A 23,341-nucleotide genomic window follows, 5' to 3' on the forward strand; every position below is an offset into this window, starting at 1 on the left:
TTCTATCTCTACCATCACATATATTATTAGGGTCTGATCCCTTTTGTCTCAGATATTATGAGGGTCTGGTCCCTTCTGTCTCAGATATTATCAGGGTCTGGTCCCTTCTGTCTCAGATATTATCAGGGTCTGGTCCCTTCTGTCTCAGATATTATTAGGGTATGGTCCCTTTGTCTCTAATAACCATACCTGTCACGTCACTCGATCATATATTCATTTTTTTTGGGTAAAGGGGTTCACCCGGTTAAATGCATTCACACAGCCAAAAAATACAAGTAATATGACAGAGTGCCATATTAGTTCTCAAGTATGACATGCCATACAAGAGTAGACAAACCAAAACCACCAAAACTGGTAAACACAGCTAAAGCTTACACAAGAACCAAGGAAAAACAAAACAAAAAAAAACAAATCAACCATTATCATCAATTTGATGGAAAATCCCCGCGGAAAGTGCCAATCCTTGAGAACCCGATTAATCCGTTCAGAATTCTTGAACTTTAGAGTCATAAGCTTTAGGCGAGTACCCCTAATAATTTCTTCAGCAACAGTCGTAGGAGTCTTCAAGGAGTTCCTGAAAAGCCGATTATTTCGTTCCTTCCAAATAACGTACACCGACGCCCCAAATAACAGCCGATTAACAACATTATCAATAGAGTTGGACATTCCAAATTGAGACACATATTGAAGAATATTCGCCCAACCATTTCTGCACCCCTGAAACTTCCCTTTCAGTTTTACAATACTCCAAACCTCATAAGAGAACTTACAGTCAAAGAAGAGATGATTACGAGAATCCGGCTCTCCATTACAAAGAAGGCAGCAATACAAGTTATGATTTGGATACCCACCAATCTTCCACCCCATAATACGATTCTGCGTGCTCAACCTGTCATGAATCACAGTCCACAACAAAAAGGAGTGTTTTGGAACACATTGAGAGAACCAAACAACATGCACCCAAGACACCTTATCAGCCGGTCTCCGAAGAAGATGCCATATACCTGAAGTCGAGAAATTCATTGAAGTCCCATTCTCTTCCAAAACCACTATCTTGTCCCTCATATCCGGACAAATACTTACATCTTTTAAGTTCGAAAGAATTGGGTATCTCAAAGACCAATCAGGCGGCCAACCCCAGTTATTATGATGAACAACATCACTGACACAGGTCTCTAAAGACAATCCAGCCCGATGAATTGCTCTAGGGTTGATATAATCAATTAAAGGACAAAGAACATCCCATTTATCGTACCAAACTGAAGTAGCTCTCCCATTACCAATTTCATGCCATATAAACGGTCTTATATGGGGACGAAACTGAATAATTTTCCTCCACCCCCAAGTACACGAGTTAGGCATCTGCAAGCTCCAAAAATTTCGCCCCTTCATTTTATACTCATGAATCCATTTAACCCACAGCGAATTACGCTCATTGATTAAGCTCCAAATATGATAAACCAGAAGAGAGTTATTGACATCCCGGATACGCCGGATACCCAAACCACCTTCACATTTCGGCCGACACACAATATCCCAAGAGACTTTATGCTTTCCCTTATTGTGACCATAGTCCCAAAGGAAATTTTTTATCCGTTTCCCAAGATCAGTAATAAGTCTAGAAGGGAGTGAAAACACAGCAGACCAATAAATATATAAGGACGACAGAACAGACCTGACCAGCTGCAGTTTACCCGCAAAGGATAAAGTTTTATTCTTCCAATCTCCAATCCGACTATCCATACAATCCAGCAACCTCTTACAATCACGGTAATTTAACCTCGTGAAAATAAGCGGAACTCCCAAGTATTTAACTGGGAGCCTTCCCTCAACGAAGGGCATAATACTCAAAATACCACTTTTAACGCGGTCCGGGACATTACAGAAAAACGCGGTACTTTTCAGACACTCGGAGTAAGTCCGGACATATCTTTGAAATCATTCAGAGCCCCCATAATAGTTTTAGCAGAATTCACATCACCTCGAGCAAACAGGAACAAATCATCCGCAAAGCAAATATTGATAATATTTAATTTTTCACAATAACGATGAAAACAGAACGAGCGTTCAATACAAACCTTACGATGCAAAATTAACGTGAGAGCTTGCATAACCAGCGTGAAAATATGAGGGGACATCGGATCACCCTGTCTCAGACCTCTTTTACCACTAAAGAACCCGTGTAAGTTCCCATTAACGGATATCGAAAAGGAAGAAGTGGTTATGCACTCCATTATCCAATGAATCATCCTATCGTGGAAACCATACCCAAAAAGAATATCACGAATGAAGTCCCAACTGACCGTATCGTAAGCTTTCTGGATATCAACTTTAAAAGCACATCTAGGCGGACCATTATTAGTGTGATAATTATGCATTAACTCTTGGGTCAAAAGGATGTTATCAGAAATCCTACGCCCAGGCACAAACGCAGACTGATTGATATCAATTAACGACTCCAAACTCTTCATCAAACGAACCGAGATAATCTTGGTAATGCATTTATATAAAGTGTTGCAGCACGAGATGGGGCGAAAATCATTAGGAGTCACAATGTTGGTCACTTTGGGAATAAGGGCAATAATAGTGTGGTTTACCTGTTTAAGGAGACTTCCTTTTCTGAAAAATTCATGAACCGCCAAAAGAACCATACATCACCTTGCTATCCAGCTTAAACTTTAACTGAACGTGAAGAACCTGGTTCGAATAATCAATAACCATAAGATCAACCAAATCCGTATTCCACCCCACAATAATCCGAGTACCTTTATCACAAACACTACCATTGCTGGTCCAATCCCAATTTTTACAAATCTTCTTACAAACATCAAAAACCGCGTTTAATTTGACGTGAGACTCAAGAATAGCACACACCTGAATATTATTCTCTTGGATTACCTTACGAACCTCTTTTTGTTTAAGAGGGCGGTTCAACCCTCTTATATTCCAAGTGGCGATGGTACCCATTAAACACCCAATTCACCGGGTGTGCTTGCACCCTCAGAACCAATATCCGCTTTCATAGCTTTAGCCACATCCTTAAACAGCTCCTCCACATCATCATCATCTTCATTACTTTCCGATTCGTCCGCCAAATTACCAAACCGGTTACTGGTTTGGACAGCATGCTTTTCCTTTAACTGGACCCCCACAGCCATAGGAGTTGTAGGTTTACCCACAGGATAATTATTGTCTTGTCCTTGAGCGGATGGTTTATTTATAGGTTGTGACACAGCAGGTTTAACCACCGGTCGATAGACAAGATTCTGTTTTTTGACTTGCGTATTAACTTTTTTCTTTCCCTTCACCCTCTGGAAACCATCATCATTAGTGACTTTCGTTGGTTCATCATTTAACTTTTTATCATGAACTTGTTTCGGGCATTGAGTGTTCGAATGGCCAAACACCTCACATAAAGAACATCTGGGGGGCTCCCAATCATATTCAATCTTAATCTCCGAGATCTTATTTGTCTCCCCCCACGTATCCGGAACAGCAACAACAAGCTTCCTTTTAATATCCTGATTTGCCTGAAGCTCAACCTGGACTCTAGCAAAACTACTTCTTCCCCACGATTCCTTACACATATTGGCAGTATAAGAATCCATACTTATCGGCTCCCCAATTCTTGACGCGAGCATACTTAGACCCTCCTCAGTAAAAGCACCCAGGGGAATGTTCTGTAATTTGACCCAAACCGGAACAGACCGTACATCCTCCTTCTCCAAATCTGACTCCACAGTCCAAATATGAAGAATAATGGGGACATTCCTAATCATCCAAGGACCATCTTCAATCAACTTCATCATCCCAGCTTCCGTATGAAACTTGAAAAAGAAAAACCCTTTCGCATTCATCATAAGTCTCGTTAGCCCATATTTGTTCCAATTTTTCTTAGCAAAATCCTCAACAACCGGAAAAGGAAGTCTATTACCCAAAAAATAGCCAAACAAAGTATTATTAAACCTTTCTTTAACTTTCTTGACAGATTCAACCGGGATAACCACATCAACTCCTTCCATTGTTGACTCCACATTCAATTTTCTTAATGTTACCTTCGATGTCTTGTTTTCAAGTTGCACAACACTCACATACGAAGGCTTAGAATTTTCCATATGTTTTTCCTTCCCTACATCCCTCTGAATATTAGAAGATTCAGATCCAAACACCTTGTTGTCGTTCGAGACAAAGGCTGAAAAACCTTCATCTTGTTGAATATTTAACGAATCTGATCCAATAGCCTTTTTATCGCTCGAACAACCACTATCTTTGTTCCTCATGGCTGAACATCCACCATCTTTATTGCTAACATCATTTAAAGGAGCAATGAATGTAGTGTTTGCAGCAAACGAAACAGACGAACCCGCAGCATTAGGGTTTCCCGATGAACCTGTTTTCAGAGCCCCCCTACGAGGGAGAACCCCATCAATGTTCGTTACTCGACTAGCTGAAAACCCTTGCATAACACTATCAACAAAACCATTACCACCCTTCTGCTCCATGCAAACCCAAGAATGAAATCACACCACACCCTGATTGGTCACAAAAAATAGCCAAGATACCCAAAAAAATCAAGATCTCAGCCAATCAAACCAAGGAAATCGGCCAATATCAAGTTCAAGATCCAAAGAATCTCAGCCAGGATCAAGAAACAATCTCAGCCAAAATTAAGATCAAGATCAAGATCAAGATCCAAAGAATCAAATCAGCCAAGATCAAATCGGCCAAGATCAAGATCCAAAAAACCAAATCAGCCAAGAACCAATCAGCCAATCCACGAAACCAATCAGCCAAGGAAACTAATCAAGAACGGCCAATGGATCAAGATCAAGCAACACCTAATCAAGATCAAGAAAACCTTAGAACAATCAAGATCAAGATCAATCAGCCAAGATCAAGATCCAAGGAACCCAACAATCCAAGGAACCAATCAGCCAAGAAACCCTAATCAAGATCGGCCAATAGATCAAGAACACCAACACCGAATCAAGATCAAGAAGGATCAAGATCAAGAAAACCCTAGAATCGATCAATAACAAACAACCCTAACCTTGATTAACCACAAGATTCTTAATCAATTAATAGGATGTTATCGATCTAACTAAACTATAACAATAGCCGTGATCAATAACAAACCTACTAAGCAATCAGAACCAAGGATTGGATCAAGATTCAACCAACAAAAAGCCAAGAAAAGCCAAAAACCCTATGCAGCCGATCGCATAGGGTTAATCTCCAAAATCGCCTTCTAGAGAGAGAAAACCCAAAAAATATAAATTCCATACTTTACATATCTTCTGGTCATGGATATACGTATATGTACATATTCATTCGTATAAACATTACATAATAACATTCAATACTTAGTCATACATATGACATATTCATTCGTATAAACATTCCATAATAACATTCAATACTTAGTTTCCTTTGTTCTTGTGTAAGTTTTAGCTGTGTTTTCCTTTGTTTGGTGGTTTTGGTTTTGTTCACTCTTGTATGGCATGTCATACATGAGAACTAATATGGCTCTCTGTCATATTACTTGTACTTTATTGGTTTTGTGGAATGCATTTAACCGGGTGAATCCCTTTACCCAAAAAAAAAAAAACATTCAATACTTAGTCATACATATGACATACACATATCATACACTTACCACTTAAGTTAAGTGTATTAACAACTATTACAAAGGAGTATGCACACAGCCCCAAAAACATAATAGATACATGGGCTAGAAACTCACCTGAAGTCGGTTTCTCTCTTCGTTAATAGTTATGCCCTTCTTTAGCTGTGCATGGCTAACTGTATAACACCTTTACAAGTGTCAAATATCCATTACTACTACTTCTTATATCTAAGTCAATGACACCCTCAACTAACGGGGGTCCGGGGGCAGCGCCCCTGGTAGCGGGGTCTATGGGCGGCAGCCCCTAGCAGGGTCCAAGGGGCAGCGCCCCTGGCTGGGGTTGAGCTGGAAGAATTTTATTTTCATTAACAGTCCTTTAACAAAAATGCATCAGAAAATGAATTTTATAAAATTTCGCATGGAAGAATTTCGCTTCGCATGCATTGAATTTCGCTTCGCATGGCTGAGCGAAGCGAAATGCCTATTTCGCTTCTCAAGGCTGAGCGAAGCGAAATGCCTTCCTTTATTCGTTTTTACCATTTTAAAGCCATTTTTTCTTTATGGCTCTTCCTCAGGACCCGATTTTACCCTTTTTAAGGGTTTTGGGTTGCACCAACTTTGTATACTTGCGTTTTATAAGGCCCGAACATCACATTGTTACCATATAACATTCTCGTGGGGTTTTAACTTATCAAGTTCATGTTTTTCTTCCATCATATACCCCGATCTATCATTCTATCGATTTGCATGTCGATTCTAACCATAAAACTTAACCATTTAAACCGAAACCTACCTTTTGCTTTGGGTTCGAGTTTAGATCCGGACCATACGTAGATCTGGACGTGATTCTTGTTGCTTGACGATGTTAAACACGAGATTCCACCCTTCTTTTGCTTGGATTGTATCCGGGTGTTTGAGAGAAGAAGTGTGTGTTTTTTTTAGTGTGTGGGGAGGAGAACCAAATGGTGAAATGGTGGGTGGGTTGGGTTTATATAGTGGTGTATATAAACAAAAATCAAAAACATTGAAAATTTTGAAAAAGCCAAAAACAGTAACAAAATAATTCAAAATGTCAAAAACATTACAAACTGTTGCTTCTCATAAAATGAGTTTTTAGAAGCAAAAAGGGAAGATGATAGTACATTGTTCATTTGGTCCCAAATCCAGTAAAAAGTAGGCATAAAAGGCTGTGTGCTTAATTGTATTGGTGCATTAGTAGGCCTTTAAAACAAACAAGTAAGGAAAAGTAAGTGATATAAACTTAAACTTTGCCAAATTTATGAGGTATTAGTTTCTAACAAAAGTCTTGATAATGAGGGCAAAAATGTAATAGCTAGTCATACTCAAGCCTTTTAATTAGAATGATAGTTTAAAATTTTGTTAAAACATAGCTATCAGTAAGTGGTTAACGCTTCAATGATGTATTGTCTTATGGCCTTAAATCCTGTATTGATGGGATGCTTTAAGGTTCCTGGATTCATCAAATCTTTATGCGGTTTATCATCTAGGTATTCATTTCGATGAATATTTAAACAAGCTTTAAAAAGCAAACCCGCAGATTAAGCTGCTTTATAAGTCATTAAACTTGATCACAATAGTACTTATGTACAAATCATTACTGACTTGATCAAAATCTGCTGTTAGACACACGTTGTCCCCTTGCTCGCGTCTTATTACCATTAAGAAACGGACCACAAGGGACACAACGTTTGCAAGCCAACAGATGAAATCGTGCATACTCATCCATGAAATAGGACCTTAGGGTATTGCTTGATAACGGGGGTATGTCTTGTAGTGGGGATTATTTGTTGATTTGCTTGGAAAGTATTTTTATCTTCTGGTCAAGTTGGGGTGACTATGTGAAAATTAAATTAAGCCTGAATCAAGATTGGAGCTAATATTTTTCTGATATCTTGTGCCTAATTGAACCTATTAGCTGTATCACTGAAATTTCTAAAAACATTGTTTAGAAGGTTTAAGTGGACAACAATACCAATGACCCGTGCAACCCGTGCAACCTAGGAAACGATTTCTAATACAAAACCTAGAATGGGGTAGGAATTTCGGGTATAAAAAAACCCAAACCTGGTACCGAGTACGAGCTGGAACCGATTCCAGGTCGGTTCCACCAGGTCGTGTACGAAACCGATTTTTTTTCACCTCTAACCATCCATGTTATGAAAACGTAACTCTCTGGTCCATTTGTGACCATTTGGTCATTTCTTTGGACTTAACTGGAATGTTTTAACGACGTTAGCTGTTAATGACCATCCATGTTATGAAAATGTGACTCTCAGGTCCACTTGTGAACAAATTTTCAATCTTTAGGATTAACTGTGTAATTAGCAAACCATGAGGACCAATTGTGCAAGAACTGTAAACCATAAGAACCAATCATGAAATTAAATATCAAAACTCAATCCAACCAGGGTTTGAAAGGTCACCCTACCCTCGATATATACACTAATACACATTAAAGACGGATAAATTAGTCTTGTCGGGGAAAGAAAATATAAAGGCAAAAAACATAAAAAAAAAAAAAATAGTGAAGCTATTCAGCATCTGAGATTTCATCTTCGTCTTCGTCCAAGATGTAAACTAGAGCACGCTTTCTCGTTGCAAAAACACAAGCAACTCCTCTAGATGCTGAACATTTGATTACACAAAAGTCAAAATATATATCATATAACATAACTAGAGACAATAAATAAAAATTTTGACATTTGTTGAAAAGGGCTACTTACCACTAACTGCTAGAGGTGCAATCACCGAGTGAGGAATTCCTCTTACTTTCAAACTATCCATTTGCAAGTATACAATAGACTCCTGGTATAAACATCAGATCAAGATTACAAAGGCAATATGATTATTAAGTTGGTATTTATTATGTAGGACCCATAAACAAACCTTAAGTTCATGCAATTTCCAAAGGCTTGAAGTATCTAAACTAGCTATAGATACAAATGGAAGATCATCGGCTTGCACAATTGTCATACAAGCTTTTTCCATGTTTTCAGAAGACGGCCCGTTTAAGAGCAGAACAAGTTGACAATCCTGTCATTAGCAATACGTTAATAAGGTACTCGTATCCCACAAAATGACAATATTTCCCTACTTCACTAAGTTTCATGGTGAACACCATTGCTTCTTTTTCCATCATCACAAGGGTATCTTAGACATTTGACCAAAATGACAAAATCGACATTCTTCACAAAGTTTCAAGTTTTATCATTGACATCAATTTAATGAACAATCACGGATTTGTCAACAAGATTGCTCCTTTTTCATTAAGTTTATAAGTTAGACATTTTCTTTTATAATATTTAAAATACAAAGTTTTACAAAATTCCGAATACATCGTAGACGTGCAATTTTTTGTTTATCAACGTGTTGACATAAATTTTATTTAAAACCGAGCGGGTCAAAAAAGCTTTGATATTGTAAGGCCCCGTTCCCGGTAACCCTACTTTGGTTTTGGATTTACTCATAAACACAATTCTGAAATCAGAGTTAATTAAAACTTTTGCGGAATAATTTAAAACTTCATACACCACATTACAAAACATTCATTCTTGTCTTAACGTACAAATTGTCTTTTCATAAATAATTAATTAAAACAGTCATAACACTTCATCATGGATGCCAGTCTCTTCAGTCCATGCCCTGTGTCCCTCCTTAAGCTAGCTGCCTCAACCTATTTGCCTGCGTGCATACTAAAAGTCAGCTACGCTTAGTGAGTTCTAGTTAATCATTTAACATACAATACTTTCATACCCTTGCTCATACGCATCCGAAGATACGTATTTATACCTTATTTACTCTTACTTCTTTCATACAAACTTTATATACATGCACACGCGCTTACATACTTTATTCCATAAGGCCTTGTAATTTAACATAGGCTATTCTATCTCTACCATCACATATATTATTAGGGTCTGATCCCTTTTGTCTCAGATATTATTAGGGTCTGGTCCCTTCTGTCTCAGATATTATTAGGGTCTGGTCCCTTCTATCTCAGATATTATCAGGGTCTGGTCCCTTCTGTCTCAGATATTATCAGGGTCTGGTCCCTTCTGTCTCAGATATTATCAGGGTCTGGTCCCTTCTGTCTCAGATATTATTAGGGTATTGTCCCTTTGTCTCTAATAACCATACCTGTCACGTCACTCGATCATACATTCATTTTCATTCATGCATACTTTACATATCTTCTGGTCATGGATATACGTATATGTACATATTCATTCGTATAAACATTACATAATAACATTCAATACTTAGTCATACATATGACATATTCATTCGTATAAACATTCCATAATAACATTCAACACTTAGTCATACATATGACATACACATATCATACACTTACCACTTAAGTTAAGTGTATTAACAACTATTACAAAGGAGTATGCACACAGCCCCAAAAACATAATAGATACATGGGCTAGAAACTCACCTGAAGTCGGTTTCTCTCGCCGTTAATAGTTATGCCCTTCTTTAGCTGTGCATGGCTAACTGTATAACACCTTTACGGGTGTCAAATATCCATTACTACTACTTCTTATATCTAAGTCAATGACACCCTCAACTAACGGGGGTCCGGGGGCAGCGCCCCTGGTAGCGGGGTCTAGGGGCGGCAGCCCCTAGCAGGGTCCAAGGGGCAGCGCCCCTGGCTGGGGTTGAGCTGGAAGAATTTTATTTTCATTAACAGTCATTTAACAAAAATGCATCAGAAAATGAATTTTATAAAATTTCGCATGGAAGAATTTCGCTTCGCATGCATGGAATTTCGCTTCGCATGGGAGCGTTTCGCTTCGCATGGCTGAGCGAAGCGAAATGCCTGTTTCGCTTCTCAAGGCTGAGCGAAGCGAAATGCCTTCCTTTATTCGTTTTTACCATTTTAAACCCATTTTTCTTTATGGCTCTTCCTCAGGACCCGATTTTACCCTTTTTAAGGGTTTTGGGTTGCACCAACTTTGTATACTTGCGTTTTTTAAGGCCCGAACATCACATTGTTACCATATAACATTCTCGTGGGGTTTTAACTTATCAAGTTCATGTTTTTCTTCCATCATATACCCCGATCTATCATTCTATCGATTTGCATGTCGATTCTAACAATAAAACTTAACCATTTAAACCGAAACCTACCTTTTGCTGTGGGTTCGAGTTTAGATCCGGACCATACGTAGATCTGGACGTGATTCTTGTTGCTTGACGATGTTAAACACGAGATTCCACCTTTCTTTTGCTTGGATTGTATCCGGGTGTTTTAGAGAAGAAGTGTGTGTTTTTTTTAGTGTGTGGGGAGGAGAACCAATGGTGAAATGGTGGGTGGGTTGGGTTTATATAGTGGGGTATGGGTCCCACCACCCACTCTCCATTCCCATTTCAAATCCTTATCCAAACATTTAACACACGACTAACTTAACGACACACAGTTAATAACAAAACTTTCCGTCATTTATTATTTAACAAAAAGTTGGATGTTACAGATATAAATTTGACATGCTCGGCTTCGAACAAAATTTATGTCGGCACGTAGATAAAAAGAACACGTCGTAACAGTGTATTCGAAGTTTTGTAACATTAGAATGAAACCGAATACTTGTTTTGTAAGATTTTACTGGAATTTTCATTATGGGACCAAGGCAAGAACCAAATGCAAGTTTCCAGGTTTGTAACATTAGCAAGAAACCGGCTTTTGTTTCTTTTTCTATGTTAACTCACGTTTCAAACAATAAGGTAGCAGATCAATGTTACGTATAAGAAGAGGTACATGGGCAAAAATGTAATAATGTCATGGTTAAAGGACCAAGTGTAACACTAATAATTGTTAGTTGATTGCTGTTAGTTAGGGTTGTTAATCGGTATTAATAACCCTTTTTGAATAATGAAAAGCTAGGCCAGATTTGATCAAATTCTTTATGTGATTCTCTGTTCTATCTTATCAAGTGGTATCAAAGCCACTGATTCTCGGAAGCTTGTGATTCAATCCTAATTCATCAAAACCGTTCCAACTCTAATTCATCAGAATCGTCACAATTTCATCCACAATTCGTTCAAAAATTCTTCAATCGTTCATCCGTTTCATTCGATTCATTTGGAATTGATCTGTAACACCAAATTCTTGTTCAATTTCTTTCACTTTTTTCGAATTGACCTTTGTTTGGGCAATTTCTCTTCTAAATTACAAAAAAAAAATCAGATTTGATTCCATTCAATTTCCTATTCCTACACCAATTCATCTGTGGCGACTCGCAATCAATCATTTGAACAAAGGATTTCTGACCATGGCGTCATAGTACATCGGTTAGGAACGATGACTGGTTCAAATTTGGTTGAATTGGAAGCAATTCAATCAACTATGAATCAGGAATTAGAAGCGATGAAGCTTCAAGTGAATCAAAACCCCTCCCAATTGGAATCCAAACTAGATTCACAAATAGAAACCATTATGAGAACCTTACAATCTTTCTCGAACACTCAACCCCTAATCGTGAAGGTCCATGTAAAAATTTCACTTAGAATTATGGAATTGGTGATCCAAGATTCAACTATGTCAATTTTAATAGGTTGTCAAAATTGAATTTCCAAAATTCAATGGAATTAACGTGGAGGGATGGTTGTGTAGAGTAGAGTACTTCTTTTAAATCGATGGTACCCCTGAAATTGCAAAGGTTCGGTATGTTATCATTTATTTGGAGGATATGGGCATTATTATGGCATCAAGCCTTTGCTGGTTCTAGAGGGGGTTCTAATGAAAATATGCCATGGCTGGAATGCAAAAATGCCATTTCAACCACATTTGCATTAGTCATGGGGAAAAATGCCATGAGCGCACTAGCATCTATCACTCAAATTGGTACACTTCAAGTACTATATCAAGATGTTGAATTAGCTATAAGGGTATCAAACTATGAAGAATATGCTATTAGACTATTTTTTAAAGCTTTAAAACCAAAAATTGGGAATCCCATTAAACTGACCAAGAACATTACCTAAGGCCTATTCGTTGGCAAGGCAGCAAGATGACAAGTTAAAATTGTTATCTGCCAATACCTACAAACCACCTTATAAGCCTTCTTATAAAGCCGTTGAATCCACTTCTAAACCTATATACAATCCTACACCAATATTTGCAGCCAATCTTCCTTTATTACCTGCTCCACCTTACAAACCAAAAACCATTAAGACCATGTCTACTAGAGAAATTGCAGATAAAAGAGCTAGGGGTGAATATTTTTGCTGTAATGAAAAATATTCACCCACTCATAAATGTAAGAACAAACAATTATTTTCTATTGAAGAAGAAGAAGACGACGAAGATAAGGAGGAGGAGGAACGGAATGAACATGTAGTCCAAGACATCTTAGATCCCCAAATTTCTTTGAATGCTATTTTGGGTGTTTCATCATATTCTACTATGAAAGTTACTGAATTAATAGGTACAAAACCATTATATATACTGATAGATTCAGGCTCTACTCATAATTTTTTAGATGAGTACATTGCTTATAAGATGAGATGTCCTTTTAAAGAAGATTACTATAGTAGATGGGAATGTAATGTCTTGTCCCAAGGGATGTGAAAATGTACAATGAATTATGCAAGGTAATTGGCAAGACTGATGTACTTCTTATTCCTCTCTCCAATTATGATATGGAGTTAGGGATACAGTGGCTACAAAGTCTAGATGACATTACTTAGGAATTTTAAAGAATTGGCAATCAAGTGTAAAATTAATAATATGGTATTTGAATTCAAAGGCTCAAAAGAACAAGTAATCAGTCTTTGTTCAAGTGAAAAAGTATGAAATATTTTACCTAATTAAGGACATAGAGTTCAAGAATAATTGTTTAGTACAGACTTCATGCCATCTGGTGAATTTACACATGCACCCTAAGTGTAGGGAAAATCTAACCTGACACGGCTTGATGCCTTACTACAGAAATGTAACACCCCGGCTTAAGCGAAAACGACTGAGTATGACGTACAAATTGCTCAAAGCACAAGTGACACTATTAAGTGACAATATTATCATTAATTAATTTTCAACGTCAAGTACACAAGTTGTAACAAGAAATACAAGAAAATTATATGAAACAACTTGCCCATTTATTATTATAACCTAAGTTCTAGTGTCTTTTTCATGTCCTATCCTCTAATAACTATATCTGTAACATATATATATATATATATATATATATATATATATATATATATATATATATATATATATATATATATATATATATATATATATATAATGGTCAACTAAACAAATAATTGGTGAGTTCACACAAGTTTTGATATAAATAATATAAAAACCATACAATTCCATGAGACATGTGTAAATCGAGCAAGTAATGTCCTTTCCAGTTGGCAACAACCAACGTACTGGGATAATCAAGCAAGTAAAATCCTTTTCAGTTGGTAACAACAATGTACTTGGATAATGAGGCCCTTTTCCACTCATAACAAAGTGGTCCTAAGTGCAAAGGGGGGGGGGGGTGTATGATCATACTTATTGAGGATACCATGTGCAAGTAAGTTTTGAAAAAATAATCAAGTAAACACACGAGTCCATGATATGAATTTTAATTTTGTAAAGGAATAAGTAAATGATTGAAATGATAGGATATACATGTCACCCCCAAAATGTAAAAGTGTTAAAAAGGGGGTGTGAGAAACTCACCTCGAAAATGAGGATGATATTTGAATGAGTCGAACAAACGAGGCGGAGAATCACGGTGGTTTTCCTAAAAAAGTATATACGTATGCTAGATTTTAACGAGTCTAAACGGAAAGGAAACTATGACAAATTTGGGCTTAGGGATTTTTTATTTAAAACGAGATTAACAAAAATGAATTAAAGTTTGTATACACATTTGATATTTATTAGTTGAATAATTATTGTAAACGCATAATTATAACTTATTAATATAAGCTTAAATGATAAGATTTAAAACAATTTATGACTGAACGTTTTGTTTTTTAATAACATAATAAATTTATTTACTAATTAATTAATTTAAAGGTTTTTACATGAATTATTTTAAAGAAATTATACATATTAGTTTATGTTGAGCAAAAATAAACAATAATTAATTTACTCAGTTATTTATTTAGAGATATCAAGTATATTAGTTCTATTTAAGAAATATTTAAATAAAACAATTTTGTATAAATCATCTTATTTGAAAGGAAGTTTTTAAGTTTATCATGATCAATGGATTATAAAATTTAGCTAAATACTAATTCTTGTTGTTGCAAAATAATTAGGTTTGATCCAATAATTTGAAAATCGAACTGATTATCTTGGATATCCATGATCATAGTGATTCTTAAAACCAAAATATAAGATTTTTTTTTAACAAAAGTACCATGATCATGAGGAACAAGTATTAACATTAAAGATAAAATCAAAACAAAAGCTATAAAATGCATGAAATCATAAAACTTACTTGTTAGTGCTCTCAAGCTTAAGAAAAGAATGCATTTGAGGTGTGAAAGTGATGGAGGATTAGTCTTCCTTTTATAGTGAATTTTTAGAGTGGTTATGTGTCATAGAATTTAAAAAATTAAATCATGTTTAATATAATTGAAACGCAAATTAAAAATAGTTTAATGGGGTTTTCAAAAGGTTTAACTTCTTTTAATCAATTTTATTGGATTAAAACATTCATTAGTTTTTATTGGTTAAGTAACATATGAAAGGATGATGATGATATTATTAATAATAGTAGTGGTGGTAGTGGTAGTGGTCGTGGTCGTCGTAGCAGTAGCAGTAGTTCAAGAATAATTCAAGTAAATTGCATGGGACATGTACATGAATAGATGATTTGATTATGAGTGTTTTAAATGAACATGCAATACTACAAGGGTGGTGAAAAAATATAATTGCATAAATGACCACATGATTGAAAGGTGAATTACGAGTAAGTTCAAAATTGACGAATGTCACATAAAATACATAAAATGACACTTGAGACTAATTAATAACATTATAAAAATTATATATATAAATAAGAAATTTTGGTTTTATTAATCCCAACTATCCCCTTTTGGTCGCTGTCGATCCCAACTAACGAATTGGCTGCTGACGGTCCCAACTATTAACATATTTGTTCCCAACGGTCTGCGACTAACCGAATCCTAACACTGTTAGTTGTTGGCCGCCAGAATTTTTTTTTTTTTGTCGAAAAAGTCACATTGTTTTCCAGAAAACACCACCGAACACCGCCATCACCACCAATTGACTCACCACCAACCAATCACCACCACCAACCGATTCCGACGATGGTTTTAGGGTTCCTACGACCTCAATAATTTGTGCTTTTAACAGAAAAAGGTTCCTAAAGGTCCAATACAAAGTTACAAGGATGTTTGGGACAAAAATATTGAGTTTTCCGGAAAAAAAAATGTGAGTTTTCCGGCCAATAACGTTTTTCGGCGACCTACAACTAACGGTGTTAGGATTTCGTTAGTCGCATACTGTTTGTAACAAATACCTTTAAAGTTGGGACCGTCAGCAGCCAATTCGTTAGTTGGGACCGACAGCGATCAAAGGCGATAGTTAGGATTAGTAAAAACCAATATACATATAAATAAAAACAAAACCAAAAATTTAAAATGAGTAGGGTTTGAAAATTAACAAATGTTACAGGAATCACATTTTAGAAATTTTGTCCCAAAATAAAATTTTAAAAGAATACAACTAGTACATGGACTGGTTAAAAGTTTTAACAATTTTATGTATACGCAATTAAATAAAAGGAATAACACCGATCTTTGAATGGCCTGAAAGACACCACAAATGAGAAATATGACAAGGACACTTATATATATGATGTACTAGCAACGTATCCATCATGCCCTTATCATACTGCGTTTGTCTCATTATCCAAAACCATTCCAAGTTTTGAGTTATTGCACACAACCATACTTATTATGTTTTCCATGCGAGGACTTTGATAATTACGTGCCGACCCATAATTACGTTTATCGTCGGATGGTCCACATAATCCATCCCATTGTGTGGGTTTTAAGATATATACAATAAATACAATAAATTTTTATATGAAAACCTGGAAATCAAGAACAATGAATTATAAGAATCAAAATTGACAAAAATATATAAACAAATCCTTGAAGTCAAGGATAAGCGAAAATATTATGTCAAAATAAATAAATAAAACCATTGAAGTTTAAACAGAATAAACGACATTATTGAAGTTTTAAGCGAATTAAGCGAGATTCTAGAGTAACCTAGAATAATAAGAATAATGAATGAAAACATTAAGGTCATGAACATTGATGTAGTCTAAAATATACATATTATTATATATATTCCCTATACTTTTGGATTCTTTTGAGCCAAGTTTTTGTTGAATATTATTATTATTTGGGTCATATGTTAGTTTAATGGTTTCTAGAGAATGGAGCAATTTTACTAAACTTGAGACTGATGAATAAAGGGTCGAGCATATCCTATATATATACTAATAATTATTATAACGTATTATATATAATATTTAAATGAAAAATAAAAATAAAAAGAGATTTACGTAATAAAAAAAAGAAAAAGAAAGAAAACGTTCATATAATTACATGTAAGTTTTGAGTTTTCTAACTAACAAAATAAAAAATAAAAATAAAAATCAATTGTTGGTGGGCTTTTTTGTAGGACACGTGAATTAATAAAACTAACCGCCATATGTTTTTTTCCGGGAATATTGGAGCAGGATCCCTACATGCCACCGCCATATATTATTTATAAAAGGGATTGGTAGCAGTTGGAAGAATAATTAATACCACCATCGTGTTGGCAAGAGTGAAGGAGGCAGAAAATAGAAGACTTGAAATCAGCCGTAAGAAGAACAAATAAGAGAAAGAGAAAGTCTTTGGTTCTACTAAATAGAGTCCGGGTTCAATATCTACTCATCCAAACATCCTAATATTTGGTTTGAATTTATTATTTTCTTTATGAATTTATTTGAACCTATTTACTTTCTTTTGTTCTTGAGTATGGTTGTTGGCTAAACCCCATAGACTGTCTAGGTTATGATGAACCTACTTTGATGTTTTGTTTTGACTTGGGATTATTTACGTTATGGTTTTTATGGTTTAGTAAAAGATTTATTTATATTAAATTGATGCATATGGATGCTTAGGATTGTTTGATGAGTTTTATTCCATAGTTTCCTTGATTATCGTTTGTCATATGATAGGTTGCTATTAGATCAATTACTTTGTGTTCTTGATTATTTTATGATTGATGTCATGATAAGATCATAGGAATAATATTGTCAAATAAACCTAAGTGTGCTGCTAACCTAAAATCTGTAAAGTGCTAGGTTATTGATAGATCTTTATTATTTAATCTTGCTAGATTTAGTTCTTCGTAAGGAGTCCGTCTATGGTTGATTATTTATTATTGTCTATTAAATCAATTAAATATGTTAATTTGCCTTTGATTTCCGCGCTGTAAGGTAGGATTTCGTATAAAGGAACTAGATCATAATTAATTTGGTGACCGTAAGGGAACTTGATTTTCAAATACTGGTGTGCGTTAAAACTTGTTAGAAATCCATAGGTGTCTCTTGAGAAGGGTCAGGAATCCTGTTCGGGTTTTCTTTTAAGTGTCTATTTTACTATCCCAGTCCATAACTAAATATTTTCCCGGGCTAATTCATTACTGAAATTTAGGGTATTCTAGCCTAGGTAGTTTTCTTATCACCATCTTATTTAAATCAAACTTTTGCTTTCGTTGAAATTACTTGTTTTCTTAATTAGTTTTAAATTACAGTATTAAACTAGTATTTTAAATAAACCCCCCCAAACAAATATAATTAATAAGTTGTGTTTTGTAGTTGAGTATAATTAGCTAATAAACGTAATTTAAAGAGCCTCGTGGGTTCGATATCCGGACTTACTTAGCTTTACTAGAGTCGATCGGTTCACTTGCCGGTTAGTAGTTTAGTCGAGCTTTAGAGAGTCTTGAGTATTACGTAGTGTTTATTTTTAGTTAATTTAGTTAATAATTATTAAACTACTTCAAGCACATCAAGTTTTTGGCGCCGTTGCCGGGGACTCTTGGCGATTGCGTTATTAGCTTTGATTAGACTAGCCTGGAATATACGTGCTATTTGCTTTATTTATTACTTTGAGTCGTAGGAGTCTAATTTTAAGTGTTTGTTATTTTATTCTATTTTCAGTTTTTTATTTTTGAGTCTTTTATTAGAGTCTACCAATTTTGTGTTTTGTGTTTTTCAGGTACATGCCACATCTTCGTTCGCAACGGACCGCCGTTCGATTGTTTTGGACGTACTTCGTTGAAGTCCGAGGCAAGTTCATCATCGTCTGAAAACCAACCGATCACCATAGATACTTCACTGAAATCATCACCCACCAATTCACCATCACCGAGTCCCAGACCCATCCCAATGGCCGAAAATAACTGCACCGTGTACCAGCAAGCTTTTGAGGGGTTCCATGGAGATCACTCACCATTGTCGCCCTCGACATTAATAACCCTAACTCATGGCAGATCCCATCCTATGTCATGAACAACATCACTAATCACCACCAGTTCCATGGCCGTGAACATGAAGATGCACCGGCACACATCAACCGTCTGACCCGTGTGTTCAAAACGTTCAATTTGCAAGGTGCTAACCAGGATTCGATCTTCCTTCACTTGTTCCCGTTTACACTTTCAGGTCGTGCCGCGACTTGGCTTGATTCGCAACCTGCTGGAGCATTCACTACTTGGGAGGCGCTTCGTAATGCGTTCATCAAGAAGTACTTTCCACTTGCTAAGGCTTCTTGCCTCCGTGATCAGATCCACTCCTTTCACATGGAGCCGGATGAGGCATATTACCAAGCTTGGGAACTTTTTCAAAATCTGCTTTCCCGTTGTTCACAACATGGGCTCACACCTTGGGCCATTGTTAAGAAGTTTTACAATGGGCTTACTTATGAGGCTCAGGCGAGGTTTGACACAGCCGCTGGGGGTAATTTGATGGACAAGAAGAATGTGACCGAGTGTAACGAGCTGTTTGAAAGTTTTGCGCAGTCTGAGTACGTGAAGAAGCCACGAGGCGGGAATTCCAATCCCGTCACCAATACACGCTCATTTGCTCGAGGTATGCACCAGGTTAATTTGGACACTGGTATGGCTGCTGCTTTGGAGAATTTCACCCGAGAGATAAAAGAGCTAAAAACTAAGGTGGATAAGTGTGATGTGTAGAGGTGGTCATGGTACGCTGGATTGTTCGTTGATGAACAATCAAGAAGTTGATTTTGTGGCTGGTCAGAACAGGTTCTCTAATGCTTACAATAACAACAATCAGAACTGGAACAACTATAAGAATCAGAATCAAGGGCAAGGCAACTCAAATTGGCGTCCGGCCGGTGGGCCACCATAACAATGGAAGTTCTAATGAGCAAAGTTCGGGTAATGGGAAAGATTTAAGTGGTAGCATGGGAAGATTGGAAGAAATGATGCAGCAAATCCTTAACAGAGATCAAGTCACTCAAAAGACTCTTGCTGATCATGATCTGCTTTTGAAAAATCAACAATCAGCTATGCTCGACAATTGAATGAGAGACCCTCGGGACAGTTTTCAGGTTCTACTCAACAGAATACGGCCGCTCAAATAAAGGCAATTACTACTCGTAGCGGCAGGGTTTTGGGTCCCGAGGTGCGAAGGAATGAAGTTGAAGTGGAAGATGAGGAGGTGATGGATGAAGAGATCGAGATGGAAGTACCGGGAAAAGTGCAGAACACCGCACCAGCTTGCACCGTTAGTAGTGAAGAAGCCGGTTGAATTCCGGCCATCACCTTTGGTTGACCACTTTCATATCCCGTATCCCGCTCGCGCAAAACACCAGAAATATACGCGGGAGTATGGGCACTTTCTTGGTATGTTTCGACAGTTGAAAATTAATCTCCCGTTCATTGAAGCCCTCCAACACATGCCGAAGTATGCGAAGTTTCTGAAAGACCTGTTGAAGAGGAAAGATAGGTTGGTGGAGGTGTCATCGATCCCCCTTATGGGAGATTGTTCGGCGGTAGTGTTGAATCGCGTGCCTGAGAAGTTGTCGGATCCGGGTGTGTTTATGATTCCAGTTTTGTTTGGTAGTGATGCGATGAGCCATGCGTTGGCGGATTTGGGTGCGAGTATTAGTTTGAAGCCGTATTCTATGTACGAGAAGTTGGAGTTAGGCGAGCTTACAACGACTCGCATGTCTTTATCGTTAGCCGATCGTTCGGTTAAGTATCCGCGAGGTATTATCGAGAATTTGTTAGTGAAGGTGGATAAGTTTGTATTCCCAGTTGATTTGGTGGTGCTCGACATGGAGGCCGACGAGAAGGTTCCCATTATTCTTGGTTGTCCGTTCTTAGGTACCGCAAAGGCACTTATCGATGTATATGATGGGAAGATCACGCTTCGGGTTGGTGATGAGAATGTTACTTATGATGTCGCGAGGTCGATGAAGCATCCGAGTGATCAAGATGATTTCAGTGGCCCATGCCACTCGGTTTATTTTATTAACTTGTTTATTGCAGGTATTGATAGCTGTTTCGATTACGTTTGTGGTACGGATCTCATGGGAATTAATGGTTTGGTCGATTGTGATGATTTGGGTGAGAATGAGTTGGGTGAGAACGATTCGGTTTGTGATGAGTTGGCTGAGATTTTGGGGTTGCCTGAGATGATTGAGGTAAATGAGATTAGTTGTGAGAATGAGGCGGGTTCTGAGGAGAAACCCGCTCCGTTGGAATTGAAAGTACTCCCGTCACATTTAGAGTATGCGTATCTTGATGAGGGCTCAAACTTGCCCGTTATTGTGTCATCCAAATTGACGGAAGAACAGAAGTCAAAGTTGATAGACGTGTTGAAGCTACACAAGGGGGCGATTGCATGGAGACTTCCTGATATTCAAGCTATTAACCCCGCTTATTGCATGCATCGGATTTTAATGGAGGGTGAGTACAAACCGGTGGTACAACCACAATGGCGTCTTAATCCGAATATGCAAGAGGTGGTAAAGAAGTAGGTATTGAAGTTGATGGATGCCGGGATGATTTACCCGATTTCCGATTCTCCATGGGTGAGTCCGACTCAAGTTATCCCAAAGAAGGAAGGTATGACTATTGTGATGAATGAGAAGAATGAGCTTATCCCTTCGCGTAAGGTGACCGGTTGGAGAGTATGTATTGATTATCGAAGGTTGAACGATGCCACCCGAAAAGACCACTTCACGTTGCCGTTTATTGATCAGATGCTAGAGTGTTTGGCAGGTCAGCAGTTTTATTGTATTCTTGACTGTTTTTCGGGTTATTTTTAAATTCCCATTGTACCGGAAGACCAAGAGAAGACGACTTTTACATGTCCGTATGGCACGTTTGCGTACCGTCACATGCCGTTTGGACTATGTAACGCTCCGGCCACCTTTCAGTTGTATGGTGGCCATCTTTCAGGATATGATAGAGACGTCCATGGAGGTGTTTATGGACGATTTTTCAGTTTATGGTGATTCTTTCGATCAATGTTTGGCTAATCTTGAGAAGATTTTGAAGAGGTTTATCGACACGAAATTGATGTTGAATTGGGAAAAATGCCATTTAATGGTGACGGAAGGGATCGTGTTGCGTCATAAGATCTCGAGAGATGGTATTGAGGTGGACCGGGAGAAGATTGATACTAGAAGTAGACTCCCTCCACCGACGAATGTGCAAGCGATTAAGAGTTTCTTGGGCCATGCGGGGTTTTATCGGCGATTTATCAAAGACTTTTCCAAAATTACTAGTCCGATGACCCGACTCCTTAAGAAAGATGTACTTTTTGTATTTGGTGATGAGTGTTTGAAGGCGTTCACGTATTTGAAAAAGAAGCTCGTAAGTGCTCCCATTCTTTGTTCTCCCGATTGGAGTTTGCCGTTTGAGCTCATGTGTGATGCCAGTGATTATGCGGTTGGAGTGGTTTTGGGTCAAAGGCGAGATAAACATTTCCACCCCATCTATTTTACCAGCAAGACGTTGAATGATGCACAAGAGAACTACACCACCACCGAGAAGGAGCTTTTAGCCGTTGTTTTCGCATTTGACAAGCTTCGCTCGTATCTCGTGCTTTCAAAGACCACCGTTTTTACCGATCATGCAGCATTGCGTTTTCTCTTTCAGAAGAAAGACGCGATGCCATGTCTTATACGGTGGATTCTTCTACTTTCCGAGTTTGACATCGAGATTAAAGATAAGAAGGGTGCGGAAAACGTAGTGGCCGATCATCTATCCCGCTTAGAGGACCCGAGGAGAGAAGAGTTGCGTGAGGAGGAGATTGGAGATACATTCCCTCATGAGTCGATCGATTTTGTTGCGGCTGAAAAGCAAGGTATGCCATGGTTCACTGATTTTGCTAATTATTTGGCTAATGGTTTTATTTTGGAGGGTATGACTACGCAATAAAAGAGGAAGTTTTTTCAGGATGTTAATCGGTATGTGTGGGATGACCCATTCTTGTTCAAGATTGGCGATGATCGGATATTAAGCAGATGTGTGACGAAAGAGGAAGGTTGGGAAATTCTCAAGCATGTTCACGAAGGGTTGACTGGAGGTCATCATGGTGCGTATGCTACCGCGCAGAAGGTTCTAGATAGTGGGTTCTATTGGCCGACAGTTGTGAAAGATGCTGAGGAGTT

General features: G+C 37.4%; 2 protein-coding genes across 2 annotated transcripts; one reads left to right on the top strand and one right to left on the bottom strand.

The window, feature by feature from the left end:
- Positions 1–8,177: 8,177 nt before the first annotated feature.
- Positions 8,178–19,076, bottom strand: LOC143579435 (anaphase-promoting complex subunit 4-like). Its single transcript, XM_077062746.1, has 4 exons — positions 18,966–19,076; positions 8,534–8,680; positions 8,371–8,452; positions 8,178–8,272 (listed from the first exon to the last, which is right to left on the bottom strand). The coding sequence occupies exons 1-4, from the start codon at positions 19,074–19,076 to the stop codon at positions 8,178–8,180; spliced, it is 435 nt and encodes a 144-aa protein (XP_076918861.1).
- A 1,538-nt stretch (positions 19,077–20,614) lies between these two features.
- On the top strand, positions 20,615–21,700 carry LOC143579444 (uncharacterized). The gene is made up of 2 exons (XM_077062756.1): positions 20,615–21,098; positions 21,210–21,700. The coding sequence occupies exons 1-2, from the start codon at positions 20,615–20,617 to the stop codon at positions 21,698–21,700; spliced, it is 975 nt and encodes a 324-aa protein (XP_076918871.1).
- The last annotated feature ends 1,641 nt before the right edge of the window (positions 21,701–23,341 follow it).

This window comes from Bidens hawaiensis, unplaced genomic scaffold (assembly GCF_021521415.1).
Source record: "Bidens hawaiensis isolate Kalapana, Puna unplaced genomic scaffold, B.hawaiensis_p1.1 tig00001463_1, whole genome shotgun sequence".
Classification (NCBI taxonomy): domain Eukaryota; kingdom Viridiplantae; phylum Streptophyta; class Magnoliopsida; order Asterales; family Asteraceae; genus Bidens; species Bidens hawaiensis.

Excerpts from the sequence above, each read along its gene's own strand:
- LOC143579435 (XM_077062746.1), bottom strand. The coding sequence starts at position 19,076 with ATGGGTCTGGGACTCGGTGATGGTGAATTGGTGGGTGATGATTTCAGT. Across the intron at positions 8,681-18,965 it reads TTGCCTCGGACTTCAACGAA|GATTGTCAACTTGTTCTGCT; the intron begins GTACGTCCAAAA and ends TGCTAATGACAG. Across the intron at positions 8,273-8,370 it reads TGCACCTCTAGCAGTTAGTG|CATCTAGAGGAGTTGCTTGT; the intron begins GTAAGTAGCCCT and ends TCAAATGTTCAG.
- LOC143579444 (XM_077062756.1), top strand. The coding sequence starts at position 20,615 with ATGCCGAAGTATGCGAAGTTTCTGAAAGACCTGTTGAAGAGGAAAGAT. Across the intron at positions 21,099-21,209 it reads GAAGATCACGCTTCGGGTTG|GTATTGATAGCTGTTTCGAT; the intron begins GTGATGAGAATG and ends TGTTTATTGCAG.